General features: G+C 30.0%; 1 protein-coding gene across 3 annotated transcripts in view; it reads right to left on the bottom strand.

Annotated features, from left to right (window-relative positions):
- Positions 1–3,897: 3,897 nt before the first annotated feature.
- Positions 3,898–20,879, bottom strand: part of LOC145276693 (uncharacterized) — a 164,803-nt gene continuing 147,821 nt past the window's right edge. The window contains exons 13-14 of one of the 3 annotated variants that reach the window (XM_080127881.1): positions 10,418–10,466; positions 3,898–5,548 (exon numbers count right to left, since the gene is read on the bottom strand). In XM_080127881.1, the coding sequence (XP_079984007.1) occupies positions 5,148–5,548; positions 10,418–10,466 (450 nt within the window). In that variant the 3' untranslated portion in view covers positions 3,898–5,147. The remainder of the gene's footprint in view (positions 5,549–10,417; positions 10,467–20,879) is intronic. The other 2 variants (XM_080127882.1, XM_080127880.1) reach the window with 2 other exon arrangements.

Genomic DNA, 20,879 nt, shown 5'->3' on the forward strand with positions numbered 1-20,879 from the left:
GAAAAAACAATAAAACAAAGACAGGCTCGCAACGTCTCTTCCGTGGGAGAGAGGTTGCAGGGAAGAGAAAAGGGCATCCCCCCACTAAACCACAAAGTCTTTTTTGTACTCAATCAAGGCAGGATAGGCTGTTTTTAGCAGCTCCTGCCCAGATGTGGCAGCAGTACTCCATCCTTGGACGTACTTGGCTTTTATATAGATAGAGAATTGCATCAGTAGTGAGATATCTTCTGGAGCGGTAGAATCTTATACATATCTGTAAATATATCAACATTCATATATATTAATGTAATTCCATTTTTAGCTATTTATTATCCAACTGACAAGAACTGAAATAGTAACGACTATGGCTGGAGTGCTATTGTTTGGGATTCAGTTTCAATTCTAACTGAAAGCACCAAAATCATAAATATCGTTTTTTTTTTGGGGGGGGGGGGTAATCATTACTACATACTGTATAAAATATAATATATTATAATCGATAGAGGCTTGACTCTATAATAATAAATACAAAATCTGCATAAATAAAAATATCATATTTAAGCACATTTTATGACCGGGCAATGCCTGACACCCCCTACTATTACATATTTAAACAAAGACAATGCAATTCAAGATTAAGATAGTCTTATGATAATAATACAACACTACATGATACATTTCTTTGTGATTTTAAATTTTGAAGTTGGAGTCTGATTTTTTTTTTTTTTTTTTTTTTTTTTTTTACAAAGGCATCACCACATTATCAAGGCCCAGAGGCCACTCAAGGATAAGGGTTAAAGAGTGTACAGTAGAAGTTGGTCAATATAGTAATCATTAGTAATGAAAATTTGGTAAATTTAATAACTTATATGGAACGGCTCAACAAGAACTTATTTACTTTAGACTTGAACACAACCATATTGTAGTCAGCCGGAAAGCAGGAAAACGGAAGACAATTCCACAGGCGTGCAGTTCTAAGAAAGAAGCTTTGTTCATGGAATCTATGTTTAGGTTTAGGCACAGATAAAGAGTGGGGGAAATTATTGATAGTGTTTACAGCTAGACGAGTGTTTCTCGTGAAAGTTTGGCGAGGGGGGACCATAGATTGAAGCTCAGTTGAACACTTTCCATGAAAATAACGATACATCAGAGACAAACTCGCAACATCTCTTCTGTGAGATAGAGGTTGTAAGGAGGAGAAAAGGACATCTCCTACGAGGCTACAAAGTCTATTTTGAACTCTATCAAGGCAGGACAAGTCCTTTCTAGCAGCTCCTGCCCAGATGTGGCAACAGTATTCCATCCTTGGACGTACCTGGCTCTTATATAGATAGAGAATAGCATCAGCAGTGAGATATCTACTGGATCGATAGAAAGATCCCACCATTTTTCCAGCGGCCTTGGCAACAGATTTGATATACGTGTTCTATTTAAGATCAGGAGTAATGGTCAAGCCCAGAAGCTTGTCAAAACTTGAGGCCTCCTGAAGACGAGAGCCATTCATTTCAATTGATGACAAATGTGGATTAAAATGTTGATGATGTAAAGAGAGAAGCTTGGTTTTAGATGCATTAAAAGTAACCAGCCACTCCTTTCCCCATTGTACTACATGCTCAAGATCAGAGGAGAGAGAATTGGAGAGTACTTGCTCGTTTACTGTCTTAGATGTGGTACCATAAATGGTAGTGTCGTCAGCATAAATGTCTACAAATGATGTAAGGATATGATTTGGAAGATCATTAATGTAGATCAGGAAAAGAGTTGGGCCCAGGATGGATCCCTGAGGGACACCGGCATTAATACTCTGAGCTTCTGATTTTTGCCCCTCAACTACTACTCTTATGAACCTATCAGAAAGAAATGATTTAATAATTGAGAAGACTTTTCCAGCTATACCATAGCTAGCGATCTTATGAAGTAAACCTTTATGCCATACCCTATCAAAGGCTTTAGATATGTCAAGAGCAATTGCCCTAGAAAGATTGCCACCGTCGAGAGATTTGCTAATCCTATGCGATATAACTGTAAGGACATCTGCTGTAGATCTAGCAGAACGGAAACCATATTGAGTGTCACTAAGAAGGTTATTTTTGTTGAGATGGTTGATTACTTCTGTATTTAACACAGATTCTAGCAACTTACTCATGACGCACAGGAGACTTATTGGCCTGTACTGAGAGGGGGATGAGCGATCACCTGAATTCTTAAATACAGGGCATACTGATGAGATTTTCCAGGGAGATGGGAAACTATTCTCCTTAAGACAACGTTTAAACAGTTTTGTAAGTATGGGCGCTAGTTCAGGTTGAAGTTTTTTGAGTACTATAATTGGAATACCATCAGGGCCAGTTGCTTTACTGGAATCAAGGTTTTTGATTAGCTTGGCAACATCACGTACAGATATACGTATATCACATAGCGTGTTTTCTGATACAGGAGGAAATATTGGGGGTTGGCGGTCTTGGTCGCAAAGGGTAGAATTAGCTGCAAAGTTCTTGACAAAGAGTTTGGCTTTGTCTGATGCTGACGAGATTACCTCAGGTCCATTGATAATAGTTGGGATGGAGCACACGCTTCTGTTCAGGATTCTGTTTGCTATTTGCCAAAACTGGTGGGAACCAAGCCGCTGCTCAGCTACTTTGGACTTAACAGATTGAGCATACAACTCTCTTGCGTTCCTTATTACTTTCTTACAATGGTTGCTGGCAGTCCTGAAAACGGCTTTAGTTTCCATACATCTATTACGTTTGAAGCAGTGGAAAAAGTGATTTCTGTGCGCAATGGCAGCAGCACATTCTGGAGAGAACCATGGCTGGCTGTTAGGTTTTTGCTGAAACTTTTTAGAGGGTATGAAATGGTCAATACCTACAATTAACCATTCAGTTAGGTCTAATACTATAGAGGACACATCCTTTTTAAACATGGAATGCAGAGGTAGATCAGATATAAATGTACGGAAGCTATCCCAGTCAGCCTTAGTGTATCGATATACTGTACGATGAAGTGGTACGTCTGGGGACTTATTACATTTCATTTTTATCTTAATTGATACAACAGAGTGGTCGGAAGATCCAAGAGGCGACAGAACAGAAACTGAACATAGTTCAGGGCAAGTTGTGAGAAAAAGGTCTAGTAGGCTCGCATACTGGCCGTCATTATCGGGCACACGGGTAGGTTCCTGAACAATCTGAGTGAGATCATAGGCAATGGAGAAATCATGACAGAACCTCCCCTCATCATCGGTCTTGTTTGAGTGGGTCAACCATTCGACGTTGTGAACATTGAAGTCTCCACATACGTGAATGTTAGCTGAAGGATAAGTAGAAAGGACTTGGTCAATTTTCTCAGATATGCTTTGAAATATAGTAACTCCGCTGTTGTGGGGGCGATAGAGAGTAAATATAAATGCAGTAGTGTGAGCTAAAGCAACCCGGAAGCACATATAGGGTAAGTTAGGATCTTCCCTGGAGATGTCCCTCCCGCATGGAAAGCTATCTTTAATATAGGCACATATTCCATGCCCATGGCGATCTTGGGGGTCAGATTTAGAAGTTAAGTTAGAGTATCCTGTAATTGCAAACTCATCTAGGGAAATAGCCTGTCCAATGCCAGTTTCACTTAAAAATAAAAGGTCTGGTTTAGTCTCCTGTAATTGGGTTTCAACCTCTGGAAGGTTAGAACGTAGACCCCTGATGTTGGAGAAGGAGACATGGTAGTAGGGGTCTACGTTGGAAGTTGGAGAACCGGGTTTAATCGTGTATTTTTTATTGAAACTTGTCATGATTTATGAAGAGAAGTTTCTCTCATGGGATTTGAAATAATGAGGAAATGAAGACATCTGCTGAACAAATCAAACCAATCATTTTATGTTTGAATTAATGGAAGAAACTCTGTAGTGATTTTTAAATTAACAGCTTTGTCCTTTATTTGGGCTCTCATCTTTACATGAAGGTCACCACTTATCAAGGCCTGGAAGCCACTCGGGGATAAAGGTTATTGCATGTACAGTAATTAATGGGATAGTATCGTAGTAATCGCTAGTATTGAAGATTTGATAAAGTGTCTTACTTAAGGGGGCGATTCATTAGGAATTTGTTTATGTTGGACTTGAAGGCATCCAAGTTGTAGTCAGGTGGGAAATCGGTAAACGGAAGAGAGTTCCACAGTCATGCACTTCTAAGAAAGAAGCTTTGTTCATGGAATCTTACGCTTTGATTTAGGCAGAGGTAAAGAGTGGGGAAAATTAATGACAGTGGTTTCAGCTAGATACGTGTTTATCATGAAAGATTGGCGATGGGGGGGCCAGAGATTGGAGCTCAGACGAGCACTTGCCATGAAAATAACGATAAAACAAAGACAGGCTCACAACGTCTCTTCTGTAGGAGAGAGGTTGCAGGGAAGAGAAAAGGGTATCCTCCAATAGGCCATAAAATCTATTTTTTACTATGTCAAGGCAGGATAGGCTGTTTTTAGCAGCTCCTGCCCAGATGTGGCAGCAGTACGCCATCCTTGGACGTACTTGGCTTTTATCTACTTTATTTTTTCTTCTGAAATCTATTCAGTCCTAGTAGGTCTACCTTCGTAGGCTTTACCTTCCCTTTAAGTTTATTTTATTTACCCTCTACCCAAGAGGTTAGACACAAGGTCAATGATTTTGATGAAAGTGTTTCTGTGGAACAAACTGTATTCGAACTTGGCACACTAAGGTTTTCAATCCACATTGTGAACCATTTAGTTACTGTAACCCCATTTTCATTGAGTTTATTCCTAACCGCCTGAGATGTCCCAACTCCCGATAGGATTGCTTAGGTACTTTTTGTAGGAAAGAATATGCTTATTCTAGTAAACTGTTTTTCAAAACGATGTGTGGAGAGGAGGTAATTATACTTACATCTTTCATTTCGATGTTTTTTACAAATATTTCAAATAAACAAATATTTCAAATAAACAAATATTTCTAAACATACAATTTTCTTTTTGATATTTAAAAATAATTTTATTAAAAAATAAATATTTACTTTTCAAAACGGTAAAAAAAAAACAGTTTTTGTTTAGTTTACACAACATGTTTGAATGATTGCTACATTTTTAAACATAAAATATGTCCGTAATCTTTTCAATCTGCACATCACCTAAAATATTATTTCAAATTATAAATACCATAATCATTGTAATCTTTTTTTGGTTTTGCTTTCGTTTAATTTCAATGTAGGCATTTGCTGATGTCCATCAGTCATCTGAGGTTGACTTTGCACTGCAAGTGGATCTTCAATTGACATCAACTGAGCAGCATTTTTTGTCTGATTGCTTTTTGGAAGAGATAAATTTGAAGCAGGGTTTTGGGAGGAAGCAAATGTTTCACAAGTGGTATTTTCCGGGGTATTTTCGGAACATGATTTTTGATCCTTTAACGTGAGACATTCATTCACCAACTCCTCAAGATGTTGCTGCTTTGTAAGTTGGTCAGATCTAAATTGTGCAGATTCAGATTTTTCATTCTGGTTGGTTTGTTCGAGTTGAGCGAGGGCAGAATAAAAATCAGACAAATAACTGTCGAGAAGAACCTCTGAAATAAATTAGAATAATTCAAACTTTAACAAAAGTTGATAAAAATCATTAACATACAAATAACACCAGAAAAATATCTTCTAGTTGCAGGAAGAAATAAAAAAAAAATTAAAATATTATTGAAATAATTAAATATTATTAAAAATAAAATTTGAAAATATTAAAATTATAAAAATAATTTTAAAATAAAATGAAAATAATATTAAAATATTAAAAAATAAAATGAAATTAATATTAAAATTATACAACATAAAATTAAAATAATTATAAATTATGGAAAGTAAAATCAAAATAATATTACAATAATTCAAAGTTATAAAAATAAAAAATTAAATTAAAATATTATTGAAATAATAAAAAAATTATGATAAATAAAAAATTTTAACTATTAAAATACAAAAATTATTTAAAATAATATTAAAATAATTAAAATTAAAAAATTAAAATAATATTAAACAAATTTAATTATTTAAAATAATATGAAACAAATTTAATTATTTAAAATAATATGAAACAAATTTAATTGTTTAAAATAATATTAAAATAATTAAAAATTAAATTACAATAATATTAAAATAATTCCAAATTATTAAAAGTAAGATTAAAATGATATTTTAAAAATGTTTATTAAAAATAAAAACACAATTAAAGTAACATATTATTATCAAAAGATCAAGAGACAAAGCAAAAGTATTCTCCTCCTCCTCCAAGACAATGCTCTGGGTCCACAACATGCCTGTCGCAAGATCAGAAGCACAGACATGTAGCTGTGAAATCCTCTGCTTCCCTTCCCTGTCCCGCAACTTATCTGACTTTGTAACCTACGTAACTCTGGATGTTTCTTATATGAAGAAAGACTTATATGTCAAGTTTCGTTGCTCTACAGCTATGAAGAAGTGAGTCAGGGACATTACTTATTGAAGGCCTCTCCTAAGAATAATATCAGATAAATAATTATTTGCAGGAATAAATGCACAAATTAAAACAAGGTATAAACGTTTAATGTATGAATGATTTTATTCTTCATGATATCAGTGTTCCGAGCATTAAGCATTGGATTCTACATCTTCTACTTGCTACTGATGATGATGAAGCAGAATCAGGATACACTTCTTCATGCTTTGCTGAAGGTCAAGAAGATCAAAGTAAAAGTAAAACTGTATCTTTTTCAAACCTGTTTGATGAATTGATTTCAAATAAGCCTACAGTGACAAACCCAAACTTAGAGCAGGTAGAGGCTAACACTTAACAAAGGTTAAGTTTAATTGGCAGTTACTGTGTTAATGTGTCAAAGCTGTCCGAGTCACTTCGCATTGATGAAATGGTTTAAATATAATAGGAAAGAGAAAAGTAATTAATAGACTAATTAATCAGCAAAGTGGACGATAAAACCAGTTAATAATTGGAATTATAATAAAAGTATTCAAGTTTAATAAATACAAGATAAACATAAAAAAACTGTTTATTTCATTGCATATATGTTACGTGATATTTTATTAGAAATTTTAAGAAATAAATAATTTCATATGTATAAAAAAAACTGTGTAGAACAATGCAGAAATTTATTTTTAATTTATACTAAATTAGTTTGAGCAAGTTAGCTCAGAAACAAACACTGCTTCTATCTTCCTAGTTGGAATGAGTGTCGTTTTTAATAAACTTAAATGAATTATTTTTTATTACGAAAAAAAAAAACATGAAACATGGAGAAAATGAAAGCAACTGTTAGTTAGAATCAAATATCGATTTGTCAGTTACAATTGACTTTCATTATATATTACAACAGCTTTAGTGACAATAATAATTAGTAGTAGTAGTACGACTGCTACTACTACTAATAATAATTTCTTCATGGCTTTTATTGAGTCCCTACTTACTAGGCTCTCAGCAAGGTTAGGGTTAGTCAAGGTTGATTATAATGTAGACAAAAATTTGGATGATTTAAATAATGGTACATTCCGTGAATACATGATTAATTTCAAATTTATTCATAAAAAATAAAAAACAATTATTCAACCACAAAAAAAATGTTATGTAAACTATGTTTATGAACTGCCTTTAATAAGACGGCTGGTAATGAAGTTTTTTAGCTCGCAATTCTAATCATGGGGTTCATTGTCGATATGACACACCTGAGGTTGTCTTCCACATTTAATTGAGTTTGATACTTGTTTTTAAGGATGAGAAGTTGGGAAAATGCTGCTTCACATAAGTTGTTGGGAACAGCAATTCTTTATGTAATGTTGTGACCCTTTGGGCTGTGATCATAGCATAGTATCTGTGTTAACTGTGGCAATCAGAGCCAAGGGTCAAAACATTATTATTATTATTATTAATAATAATAATAATAATTGTCGCAGGTCGCTGGATCAATTATTATGATTAGAAAAATAAACAATTAAATTGGGAAAAAATGATTGGTATATAATAATATCGCAAAAGGAATGTGAAGATAGAAAATAGATGTAAACATTATTTTTGGTTTGCATAAACAAATAACAAGATTGAGGTTACATCAGCTGTTGGTTTGAGACATGTGATGAAATGCAGATTTGGAGAGATTCTAGCAGTCATTAGATGGACGTCAGAGAGAACGGACGACTCGAAATGACGCAGGGAGCAACGTCATTTCAGGCAGCCAAGATGTAAAACCATGTAATCTCTGAAAATGCTGGCCAGATCATGAAAATAAATGTTCGTAAATAATTCAGGTACGTGCTGTTTTATTTACATCTGTAGAAAAGAACTGTTTATCTACAACTGTTTTGATACGTCCACGTCAATCGGTCTCTGTTAAATATTAAAATATACACACTAGACAATCAACTAACTGATACGTCGTATATAAATACACGCATTTATATGTATATGAAACATATTCGCATACACATTACACAACTGGACCTCTTTTTAGAGCTCCATAATATAACATTGTGGTGGGTGGTGGTGTGTTTTGTTGTAAAGAAAAATGTGTTGTTTCGCTCGCCCATCGTCGCCGCTTCTCTCCTTTGTTGTTGTCTGCTAACCTATTTTATTGGCACAGATGACGTCAAACATTCCTCCATGCATTGCCTGGAAATGTCGTTCAGTTTCGCTGACCTAATCTCCCGGGATTCTACTTTCCCCCATTTTGACTTCTTTGACATCATTCCCGGGGGCACCTGCATTCAGGATCTGACCGACTTTCCTTTGACATCATTCCCGGGCACCTGGATTATCTAACATCCTTTACTGATGAAAAACAGATAGAAAAATGAGATGAAACATCATAATGAATAGTAAATGTATGATATTTTTTTACATATGCATCAAAAGGATATTTTTTTTACATAGGCATCACCAGGATATTTTTTTACATAGGTATCACCAGGATATTTTTTTTTACATAGGCATCATCAGAATATTTTTTTACATAGGTATCACCAGGATATTTTTTACATAGGCATCACCAGAATATTTTTTACATAGGCATCACCAGAATATTTTTTACATAGGCATCACAAGGATATTTTTTACATAGGTATCACCAGGATATTTTTTTTACATAGGTATCACTAGGATATTTTTTTTTACATAGGTATCACCAGGATATTTTTTTACATAGGTATAACCAGGATATTTTTTTTTACATAGGCATCACCAGGATATTTTTTTTACATAGGCATCACCAGGATATTTATTTTACATAGGCATCATCAGAATATTTTTTTTACATAGGTATCACCAGGATATTTTTTTACATAGGCATCACCAGGATATATTTTTTTACATAGGCATCACCAGGATATTTTTTTTACATAGGCATCATCAGAATATTTTTTTTACATAGGCATCACCAGGATATATTTTTTTACATAGGCATCACCAGGATATTTTTTTTACATAGGCATCACCAGGATATTTTTTTTACATAGGCATCACCAGGATATTTTTTTTACATAGGCATCACCAGGATATTTTTTTTACATAGGCATCACCAGGATATATTTTTTTACATAGGCATCACCAGGATATTTTTTTTTACATAGGCATCACCAGGATATTTTTTTACATAGGCATCATCAGAATATTTTTTTTACATAGGTATCACCAGGATATTTTTTTACATAGGTATTACCAGGATATTTTTTTTACATAGGCATCATCAGAATATTTTTTTTACATAGGTATCACCAGGATATTTTTTTACATAGGTATCACCAGGATATTTTTTTACATAGGTATCACCAGGATATTTTTTTTACATAGGCATCACCAGGATATTTTTTTACATAGGAATCAAAAGGATATTTTTTTTACATAGGTATCACCAGGATATTTTTTTTTACATAGGTATCACCAGGATATTTTTTTTACATAGGCATCACCTGGATATTTTTTTTACATAGGCATCATCAGAATATTTTTTTTACATAGGTATCACCAGAATATTTTTTTTACATAGGCATCATCAGAATATTTTTTTTACATAGGCATCATCAGAATATTTTTTTTACATAGGTATCACCAGAATATTTTTTTTACATAGGCATCACCAAGATATTTTTGATCAAACTTTGATTCAGCATGACAAAATGTTCCATGAAGAATGTCACTCCATAAATATATACAAGCAACCTCACCAACCCTCTCTTTCTCCCTTACTCAACCTGTTCCTATCTCTTGTTTGAAAAAAAAATTACAATGTCATTCATTCATTATAGCTATTTCTTTCAAATGTAACCTTACGCATCATTTCAACTATAATAAATGAGCAATGACAAGAATCCTTTCTCATGTAGATGTAAAAAACGGAAAGATAAGTAAAAAGATTAAAAAGATACATAAAGAGAATAAATCAAAATGAAGAAATATAAAATGAATTCACCTTTGGTATGTAAATGTTTTTCTGACATCCATTCAATGGCTTTTTCCAGCTGATAATATTGAAGAAGAAAAAACAATAAAGAAATATATATATATATATACATACATATATATATATATATAAAAGCGAAAATATATGTATGTATGTATGTATGTATGTACGCTTTTCCTCGATGTCCACAAAAGGCTTCTTTCAGAGAAGCGCTTGCTCGGTTCACAACTTAAAACTTTTTATATCATATATAAATTGTAATATCTCAGAGTTATCCACGGAGCTAGCCCATCTATTTAATTTTATTGACTTTCAAACGTTAATTATTCGACATTTTCCGCATCGGCACGCATTACACTCGGTTTTCGGTATAAAAAAAAGCGAAACTCGACTCTAATCACAGGCCGAAAGCCAGTTGTCTCAAGAGAGCAAAGTAACGTTTGTTCAATGTCGACTTCGTAATATCAGACTGTAGCTTTCATTTCGCTCCTCCTAATAAACAGGGAGCTGTTTTTAAAAACAAACAAACCGATTTATTCATCTCATTCAAAACTGTCCCGCACAAAATGCTTACTGCTGAATAGCTATCGCCTTCACGTCAATCAAAAACGCACACCTGTTTTTTTTAACACTTTACTATTTTCCAACTGCGCGTCGTGAAGGCTTCGTTTTTTTTTCACGGGCACCTGTTTTTTTTTTTCACATTTTTTGTTTTTCACATACCCGAAAAACACCCGGGCAACGCCGGGTACCCTCTGCTAGTATATATATAAAAGGAGACAGTGATAATTTTATTTGCAAGGGGTATGACAATAGTGATAGAGGGAAGGGAGAAGTAGAAAAGTAGAAAGGAAAGTGAAATAGAGGAGGTAGTAGTAGGAGGAGTGAAAAGTAAGAGGACGCAATGTTTGTTCAAAGTTAATGACATTAAAAATTATTTAAATTATAAAAATAATTAATATAATTAATTCCTTATTTAAAGTATAATAAAAATTAATATAATTTAATGCTTATTTAAATTATTTATATAATAATAATAACAATAATAATAATAACAATAATAATAATAATAATAATAATTATCTTAATTATAACTAGCGGGACCTGTGGAAATTCCACAGCGGAATTTTTCATATGCAATATATTGTTGCTGGGCATGCTGTGAGCGTTCTGTTTAGTATGAAGGAAGGCACAATCGCCCCCTTACTAAAATAATAACTTTGATATATTTCCTGGGCTGATTATTTCATTACAAACACACCGGTTAATTAACTCATATTTCATTTTTCATAATTATTGAATATGTTACTATGTTCGACAATAATTTATGATAATTTTAACCCATATTATTGCCTCGCCCCTTACTAAATTAAAAAAGTTGATATATTGTATGGGCTGATTATTTCATAAAAAAACACAACTATCAATTAACTCACATTTCGTCATTTTTCATAATTCTTGCATATGGTACTAATTTTGACAATCATTTTTCATCATTTAAACTGACCATATCACAAAAAAATACCTTACTAAAATAACTTTGATATATTTTCTAGGCAGATTATTTCATTACAAACATACCAATCAATTAACTCAAATTTAATAATTTTTCATAATTCTTGGATATGTTACTAATTTCGGAAATCATTTTTCCTAATTTAAACACACCTTATAGATTCCACCCTTACTAAAGATATAACTTTGATATATTGTCTGGGCTGATTTTTTCATTACAACACACCAATCAATTAACTAACATTTCATCATTTTTCATAATTCTTGGATATGTTACTAATTTCGACAATCATTTTTTATAATTTAAACCATTTTTATCACTCTCTCTTACTAACATAATAACTTAGATATATTGTCTGGACTGATTATTATATTATAAACACACCAATCAATTAACTCACATTTCATCATTTTTCATAATTCTTGGATATGTTACTCATTTCAGCCATAATTTTTTGTAATTAAAACCATCTCTATCGCTCTCTCTTACTAAAATAGTAACTTTGATATATTGTATGGGATGATTATTTCATTGCAAACACACTAGTGCATTAAATCACATTATCATTTTTCATAATTTAAAGCATCCTTATACCCCTCTCTTACTAACATAATAACTTTGATATATTGACTGGACTGATTATTTTATTATGAACACGCCAATCAATTAACTTACATTTCATCATTTTTCGTAATTCTTGCATATGTTATTAATTTTGACAATAGTTTTTTTTAAATTTAAACAATCCTTATTGCCTTCTTTTATCAAAAAATAACTTTGATATATTGTCTGGTTTGATTATTTCATTAAAAAAACACAACTATCTATTAACTCAAATTTCATCAATTTTTATAATTCTTGGATATGTTACTAATTTTAACGATCACTTTTTATATGTTGAACCCACATTATTAACCACCCACTACCAAAATAATAACTTTCATATATTATCTGGGCTGATTATTTCATTTCAAACACACCAATCAATTTGTCATATTTCATAATTCTTGGATATGTTAATAATGTCGACAATCATTTTTCATCATTTTAACCCACTTCATCGCCCCCTTTATTAAAATAATAACTTTGATGTATTGTCTCGGCTGATTATTTCATTTCAAACACACTAATACATTGAATCACATATTATTATTTTTCATAATTCTTGGATATGTTACTAATTTCGACAATCATTTTTCATAATTTAAACCATCCTTATCGCCCTCTCTTACTAACATAATAACTTTGATATATTGTATGGGCCGATTATTTTATCATGAACACACTAATCAATTAACTTACATTTCATCATTTTTTGTAATTCTTGGAAATGTTACTAATTTCGACAATAGTTTTTTTATAATTAAAAACCCACATTATGCATCCCTCCTATTAATATAAGAACTTTGATATATTGTCTGGGCTTATTATTTCATTACAAATACACAAATCAAGTAACTCACATTTCATCATTTTTCATAATTCTTGGATATGTTACTAATTTCGACAATAATTTTCATAACTTTAACTACTATGTCGCTCCCCCTTACTTAAATAATAACTTTGATATATTGCTGGGGCTGATTATTTCATTACAAACACATCAATCAATTCCGGGTATTCTCATAGTATATATGTTCCACCTATCTTATCCAATCCTGGGTGACGCTGCATATTCTGCTAGTATATCTTTCAGTTTTATCATTCGATCCCGGGCGATGCTTGGTATTCTGCTACTATATGTTTTCCACCTATCTCATTCAATACTGGACAACGCTTTTTGATAGTATATATTTTCACTTATCTCATGTCCGCCACCCCACTATTAAAAATATACATGAAATAAAGTAATGTTTAAATCGTAAACTGTTTCAGCCATTTCTGGGACTGACTTTATATCCCTACCCCACTGCTAAAGATATACATGAAATTATGTAATGTCTAAATAGTAAACTGTTTCAGCCCTTTCCAGGACTGACTTCATATCCCCCACTCCACTGTTAAAAATATACATTAAATAAAGTAATGTTTAATGCGTAAACGGTTTCAGCCATTTCCGGGACTGACTTCATATCCTCCACACTACTGTTAAAAATATACATGAAACAAAGTAATATTTAAATCGTAAACGGTTTAAGTCATTTCCGGGACTGACTTCATATCCCCCACCCCACTGTTTAACATATACTTGAAATAAAGTAATGTTTAAATCATAAACTGTTTCAGCAGCTTTTCGAAATTAATACATATAAACATTAACACGGTTAGAGATTAGGCAACCATTGCTTCAACATGAATTTTTGAGTGTAGTATCAGTCTCAGCATTGCAGTGACTTAAATCCCCCTCTTTTTTGGTCTTGGTTAATGGATGAGACATCCTTCATTATTGATACAATTTTTATTTTTGTTACTGACTAAAGTGCCCCTTTTGGGGAGCTGGTTTTCCCCAATTTTTTAACCGACCTCATGTCCAACTCTGCCCTTGTGGGGAGGCAAGTAAATAAAAAAAAAATAATCAGAAGGGACATTTTTCAGGGCATCTTATAATTAATCAGAAGAGACATTTCCAGTGCATTTTATAATTAATCAGAAGGGGCATTTCCAGGGCATTTTGTAATTAAATCAGAAATTACTTTTCCCAGTTACTTTTGTAATATTAAAACTTTGTTACATTAAATATAGTACCTATCTACAATGCCTCCCCACGGGACAGATTTAGACACCAGGGTTGTTTTTTAACGTGGAGAAAAGGAACAAAAAATTGTCTTAGTCGTAAAGGATTTCTCTTCCACTGAGAGAGAAGAAATTGAAATGTAGCATCTGAAGAAAGGATACTACACTTTGATCTTGGCCAAAAGGCCAAGAAGAACAAATCATTTCTATTAGCTTTGCCTCAATAGCGACACCAATTTTTTTTTTTTTGTTCACAACAATTAAACGACCCGGATGTCAGCATGGCACACAAAAGACCACATGAAAAAGAATATTAAAATTATTTAAATTATAATAATAAATAATATCATTTAATGACATTAAAATTATTTAAATTATAATAATAAATAATATCATTTAATGACATTAAAATTATTTAAATTATAATAATAAATAATATTATTTAATGACATTAAAATTATTTAAATTATAATAATAAATAATATCATTTAATGACATTAAAATTATTTAAATTATAATAATAAATAATATCATTTAATGACATTAAAATTATTTAAATTATAATAATAAATAATATCATTTAATGACATTAAAATTATTCAAATTATAATAATAAATAATATCATTTAATGACATTAAAATTATTTAAATAATAATAATAAATAATATCATTTAATGACATTAAAATTATTTAAATTATAATAATAAATAATATAATTTAATGACATTAAAATTATTCAAATTATAATAATAAATAATATCATTTAATGACATTAAAATTATTTAAATTATAATAATAAATAATATCATTTAATGACATTAAAATTATTTAAATTATAATAATAAATAATATAATTTAATGACATTAAAATTATTTAAATTATAATAATAAATAATATCATTTAATGACATTAAAATTATTTAAATTATAATAATAAATAATATAATTTAATGACATTAAAATTATTTAAATTATAATAATAAATAATATCATTTAATGACATTAAAATTATTCAAATTATAATAATAAATAATATCATTTAATGACATTAAAATTATTTAAATTATAATAATAAATAATATCATTTAATGACATTAAAATTATTTAAATTATAATAATAAATAATATCATTTAATGACATTAAAATTATTTAAATTATAATAATAAATAATATCATTTAATGACATTAAAATTATTTAAATTATAATAATAAATAATATAATTTAATGACATTAAAATTATTTAAATTATAATAATAAATAATATCATTTAATGACATTAAAATTATTTAAATTATAATAATAAATAATATCATTTAATGACATTAAAATTATTTAAATTATAATAATAAATAATATCATTTAATGACATAAAAATTATTTAAATTATAATAATAAATAATATAATTTAATGACATTAAAATTATTTAAATTATAATAATAAATAATATCATTTAATGACATTAAAATTATTTAAATTATAATAATAAATAATATCATTTAATGACATTAAAATTATTCAAATTATAATAATAAATAATATCATTTAATGACATTAAAATTATTCAAATTATAATAATAAATAATATCATTTAATGACATTAAAATTATTTAAATTATAATAATAAATAATATCATTTAATGACATTAAAATTATTCAAATTATAATAATAAATAATATCATTTAATGACATTAAAATTATTTAAATTATAATAATAAATAATATCATTTAATGACATTAAAATTATTCAAATTATAATAATAAATAATATAATTTAATGACATTATAATTATTCAAATTATAATAATAAATAATATCATTTAATGACATTAAAATTATTTAAAGTTTCTGCAGGCGGGAGGGCATACTTTATCTTATCAGTTTGCCCACTGAACTTAATTGTGTTGCCAAAGTAGATTAACTTTTCTAATCCTCCAAATCACAGCAGATAAAAAATGTAAAATTAATTTGTGGTTCCAGAAAAAAATATATTAAGAATGTAACAACATTTTTTTTTTTTTTTAGAATACGACATGCAGAATTGTCTATTGCATCATCTCAGCCAGTTCATAACAATCAAAGCACTTCATTCTTCCAGCATCAAAATGAAATCCTAAAATGGGCTTCATACACGATTTAAATCATCTCAATATTTTCATATAAAAGCAAGGGTATTGTCGAAATAATGTTATAGAGAATGTAACTCTTTACACAAGAATAAAATTCAGAATTTTGTAATTTGATAAAAAAAAAAAAAACTATGCTAACATTTGCATAAAATAACTTTGGTCTGACCTTCACTCTTGATCTGAAATGTAGCACATATTTCAAATCCGTTGCCAAGGTCGCTTTTTTTTTCTTTTTCTTTTTTTTTTTACAAAGGAGTCATGTAGAAGTGTAAGCCATTTTGAGTTTCAGATGGTTCGCTGTTACACACAAGTCCTGGTAGGTGACTTGTTTGTAGTAGACAGTTCCACAGAACAAATTATTCTTACCGTGTCGAAACCCGGGAAAGAACATGTGAAATTGCTCCAGAAAAGGTTTAATATTTATGAAGCAATTCTGGTTTCTGATTGGTTGGTAGCAGCACGTGAATTTATTTGATTTGTCAGTTCTTAGCAGCATCGTTTATAAATAGAATCGTCCGACTGTGTGGGATCATACCCCATTATAATAACAAAATATTGCAACAAGTCACCACTTATCACGACTCAGAGGCCACTCGAGGATAAGGGTTAATTAGTGTACAATAGTCAATGGAACAATATCGTAGTAATTGTTAGTACTAGAAATTTTGTAAATTGGATTACTTAAGGGGACGGCTCATCAAGAACTTGTTTAGATTGGATTTGAAGATTACCATATTATATTCAGCTGCAAAGCAGGCAAACGGAATAGAGTTCCACAGACGAGCAGTTCTAAGAAAGAAGCTTTGTTCATGGAATCTACGTTTAGGTTTAGTCACAGAAAGAATAGATATCTCACTGCCAACGCAATTCTCTACCTTTATAAGAGCTAAGTACATCCTAGGAGGGAGTACTGTTGCCACATTTGCTCAGAGAATCCTATCCTGCCTTGACAGAGTTCAAAACAAACTTTGTAATCTTGTAGACAGTGGCCTTTCCTCTTCTCTGCAACCTCTTTCCTACAGAAGAGAAACTGCAAGCCTGTCTCTGCTTTATCATTATTTCCATGGCAAGTGTTCGACTGAGCTCCAATGTATGATCCCCCTTTCATGAAAAACAATCGTCTAGCCAAAATCACTATCAATAAATTCACCCACTCTCTATCATTGCCTAAACTTAAACATGAATTCCATCAACAAAGCTTCTTTCTTAGATTTTCCCGTCTGTGGAACTCTATTCCGCTGATCTGCTTTCCAGCTGACTACAATATTGTCATCTTCAAGTTCAACCGAAACAAGTTCTTACTGAACCGTCCTCGCAAATAATCTAATTCTACACAATTCTCACCACAAACGATTACTACACTACTATCCCAATGACTACCATACACACATTAACGCTTATCCTCAAGTGGCCTCCAAGCCTTAATATGTGTTAACCTTTGTAAATGCAGAAATATCCAACATTTGTTTTACTGCTGATTAATTATCAGTAAATATTGTTGCAATATTTTTGATATGTATGATCAATGTATTGTTGCAATATTTTTGATATGTATGATCAATGTATTGTTGCAATATTTTTGATATGTATGATCAATGTATTGTTGCAATATTTTTGATATGTATGATCACTGTATTGTTGCAATATTTTTGATATGTATGATCACTGTATTGTTGCAATATTTTTGATATGTATGATCACTGTATTGTTGCAATATTTTTGATATGTATGATCAATGTATTGTTGCAATATTTTTGATATGTATGATCACTGTATTGTTGCAATATTTTTGATATGTATGATCAATGTATTGTTGCAATATTTTTGATATGTATGATCACTGTATTGTTGCAATATTTTTGATATGTATGATCAATGTATTGTTGCAATATTTTTGATATGTATGATCAATGTATTGTTGCAATATTTTTGATATGTATGATCACTGTATTGTTGCAATATTTTTGATATGTATGATCACTGTATTGTTGCAATATTTTTGATATGTATGATCACTGTATTGTTGCAATATTTTTGATATGTATGATCAATGTATTGTTGCAATATTTTTGATATGTATGATCAATGTATTGTTGCAATATTTTTGATATGTATGATCACTGTATTGTTGCAATATTTTTGATATGTATGATCAATGTATTGTTGTGATATTTTTGATATGTATGATCACTGTATTGTTGCAATATTTTTGATATGTATGATCACTGTATTGTTGTGATATTTTTGATATGTATGATCACTGTATTGTTGCAATATTTTTGATATGTATGATCAATGTATTGTTGCAATATTTTTGATATGTATGATCACTGTATTGTTGCAATATTTTTGATATGTATGATCACTGTATTGTTGTGATATTTTTGATATGTATGATCACTGTATTGTTGTGATATTTTTGATATGTATGATCAATGTATTGTTGCAATATTTTTGATATGTATGATCACTGTATTGTTGCAATATTTTTGATATGTATGATCAATGTATTGTTGTGATATTTTTGATATGTATGATCACTGTATTGTTGCAATATTTTTGATATGTATGATCACTGTATTGTTGTGATATTTTTGATATGTATGATCACTGTATTGTTGCAATATTTTTGATATGTATGATCAATGTATTGTTGCAATATTTTTGATATGTATGATCAATGTATTGTTGTGATATTTTTGATATGTATGATCAATGTATTGTTGCAATATTTTTGATATGTATGATCAATGTATTGTTGCAATATTTTTGATATGTATGATCACTGTATTGTTGCAATATTTTTGATATGTATGATCAATGTATTGTTGTGATATTTTTGATATGTATGATCAATGTATTGTTGCAATATTTTTGATATGTATGATCAATGTATTGTTGCAATATTTTTGATATGTATGATCAATGTATTGTTGCAATATTTTTGATATGTATGATCACTGTATTGTTGCAATATTTTTGATATGTATGATCACTGTATTGTTGCAATATTTTTGATATGTATGATCAATGTATTGTTGTGATATTTTTGATATGTATGATCAATGTATTGTTGCAATATTTTTGATATGTATGATCAATGTATTGTTGCAATATTTTTGATATGTATGATCACTGTATTGTTGCAATATTTTTGATATGTATGATCAATGTATTGTTGCAATATTTTTGATATGTATGATCAATGTATTGTTGTGATATTTTTGATATGTATGATCAATGTATTGTTGTGATATTTTTGATATGTATGATCAATGTATTGTTGCAATATTTTTGATATGTATGATCAATGTATTGTTGCAATATTTTTGATATGTATGATCACTGTATTGTTGCAATATTTTTGATATGTATGATCAATGTATTGTTGCAATATTTTTGATATGTATGATCAATGTATTGTTGTGATATTTTTGATATGTATGATCAATGTATTGTTGTGATATTTTTGATATGTATGATCAATGTATTGTTGCAATATTTTTGATATGTATGATCACTGTATTGTTGCAATATTTTTGATATGTATGATCAATGTATTGTTGCAATATTTTTGATATGTATGATCACTGTATTGTTGCAATATTTTTGATATGTATGATCAATGTATTGTTGCAATATTTTTGATATGTATGATCACTGTATTGTTGCAATATTTTTGATATGTATGATCACTGTATTGTTGTGATATTTTTGATATGTATGATCAATGTATTGTTGCAATATTTTTGATATGTATGATCAATGTATTGTTGCAATATTTTTGATATGTATGATCAATGTATTGTTGCAATATTTTTGATATGTATGATCAATGTATTGTTGCAATATTTTTGATATGTATGATCACTGTATTGTTGTGATATTTTTGATATGTATGATCAATGTATTGTTGCAATATTTTTGATATGTATGATCAATGTATTGTTGCAATATTTTTGATATGTATGATCACTGTATTGTTGCAATATTTTTGATATGTATGATCACTGTATTGTTGTGATATTTTTGATATGTATGATCACTGTATTGTTGCAATATTTTTGATATGTATGATCAATGTATTGTTGCAATATTTTTGATATGTATGATCAATGTATTGTTGTGATATTTTTGATATGTATGATCAC

Source organism: Euprymna scolopes, chromosome 5, assembly GCF_053919585.1.
Source record: "Euprymna scolopes isolate OS-2025 chromosome 5, ASM5391958v1, whole genome shotgun sequence".
Lineage (NCBI taxonomy): Eukaryota > Metazoa > Mollusca > Cephalopoda > Sepiida > Sepiolidae > Euprymna > Euprymna scolopes.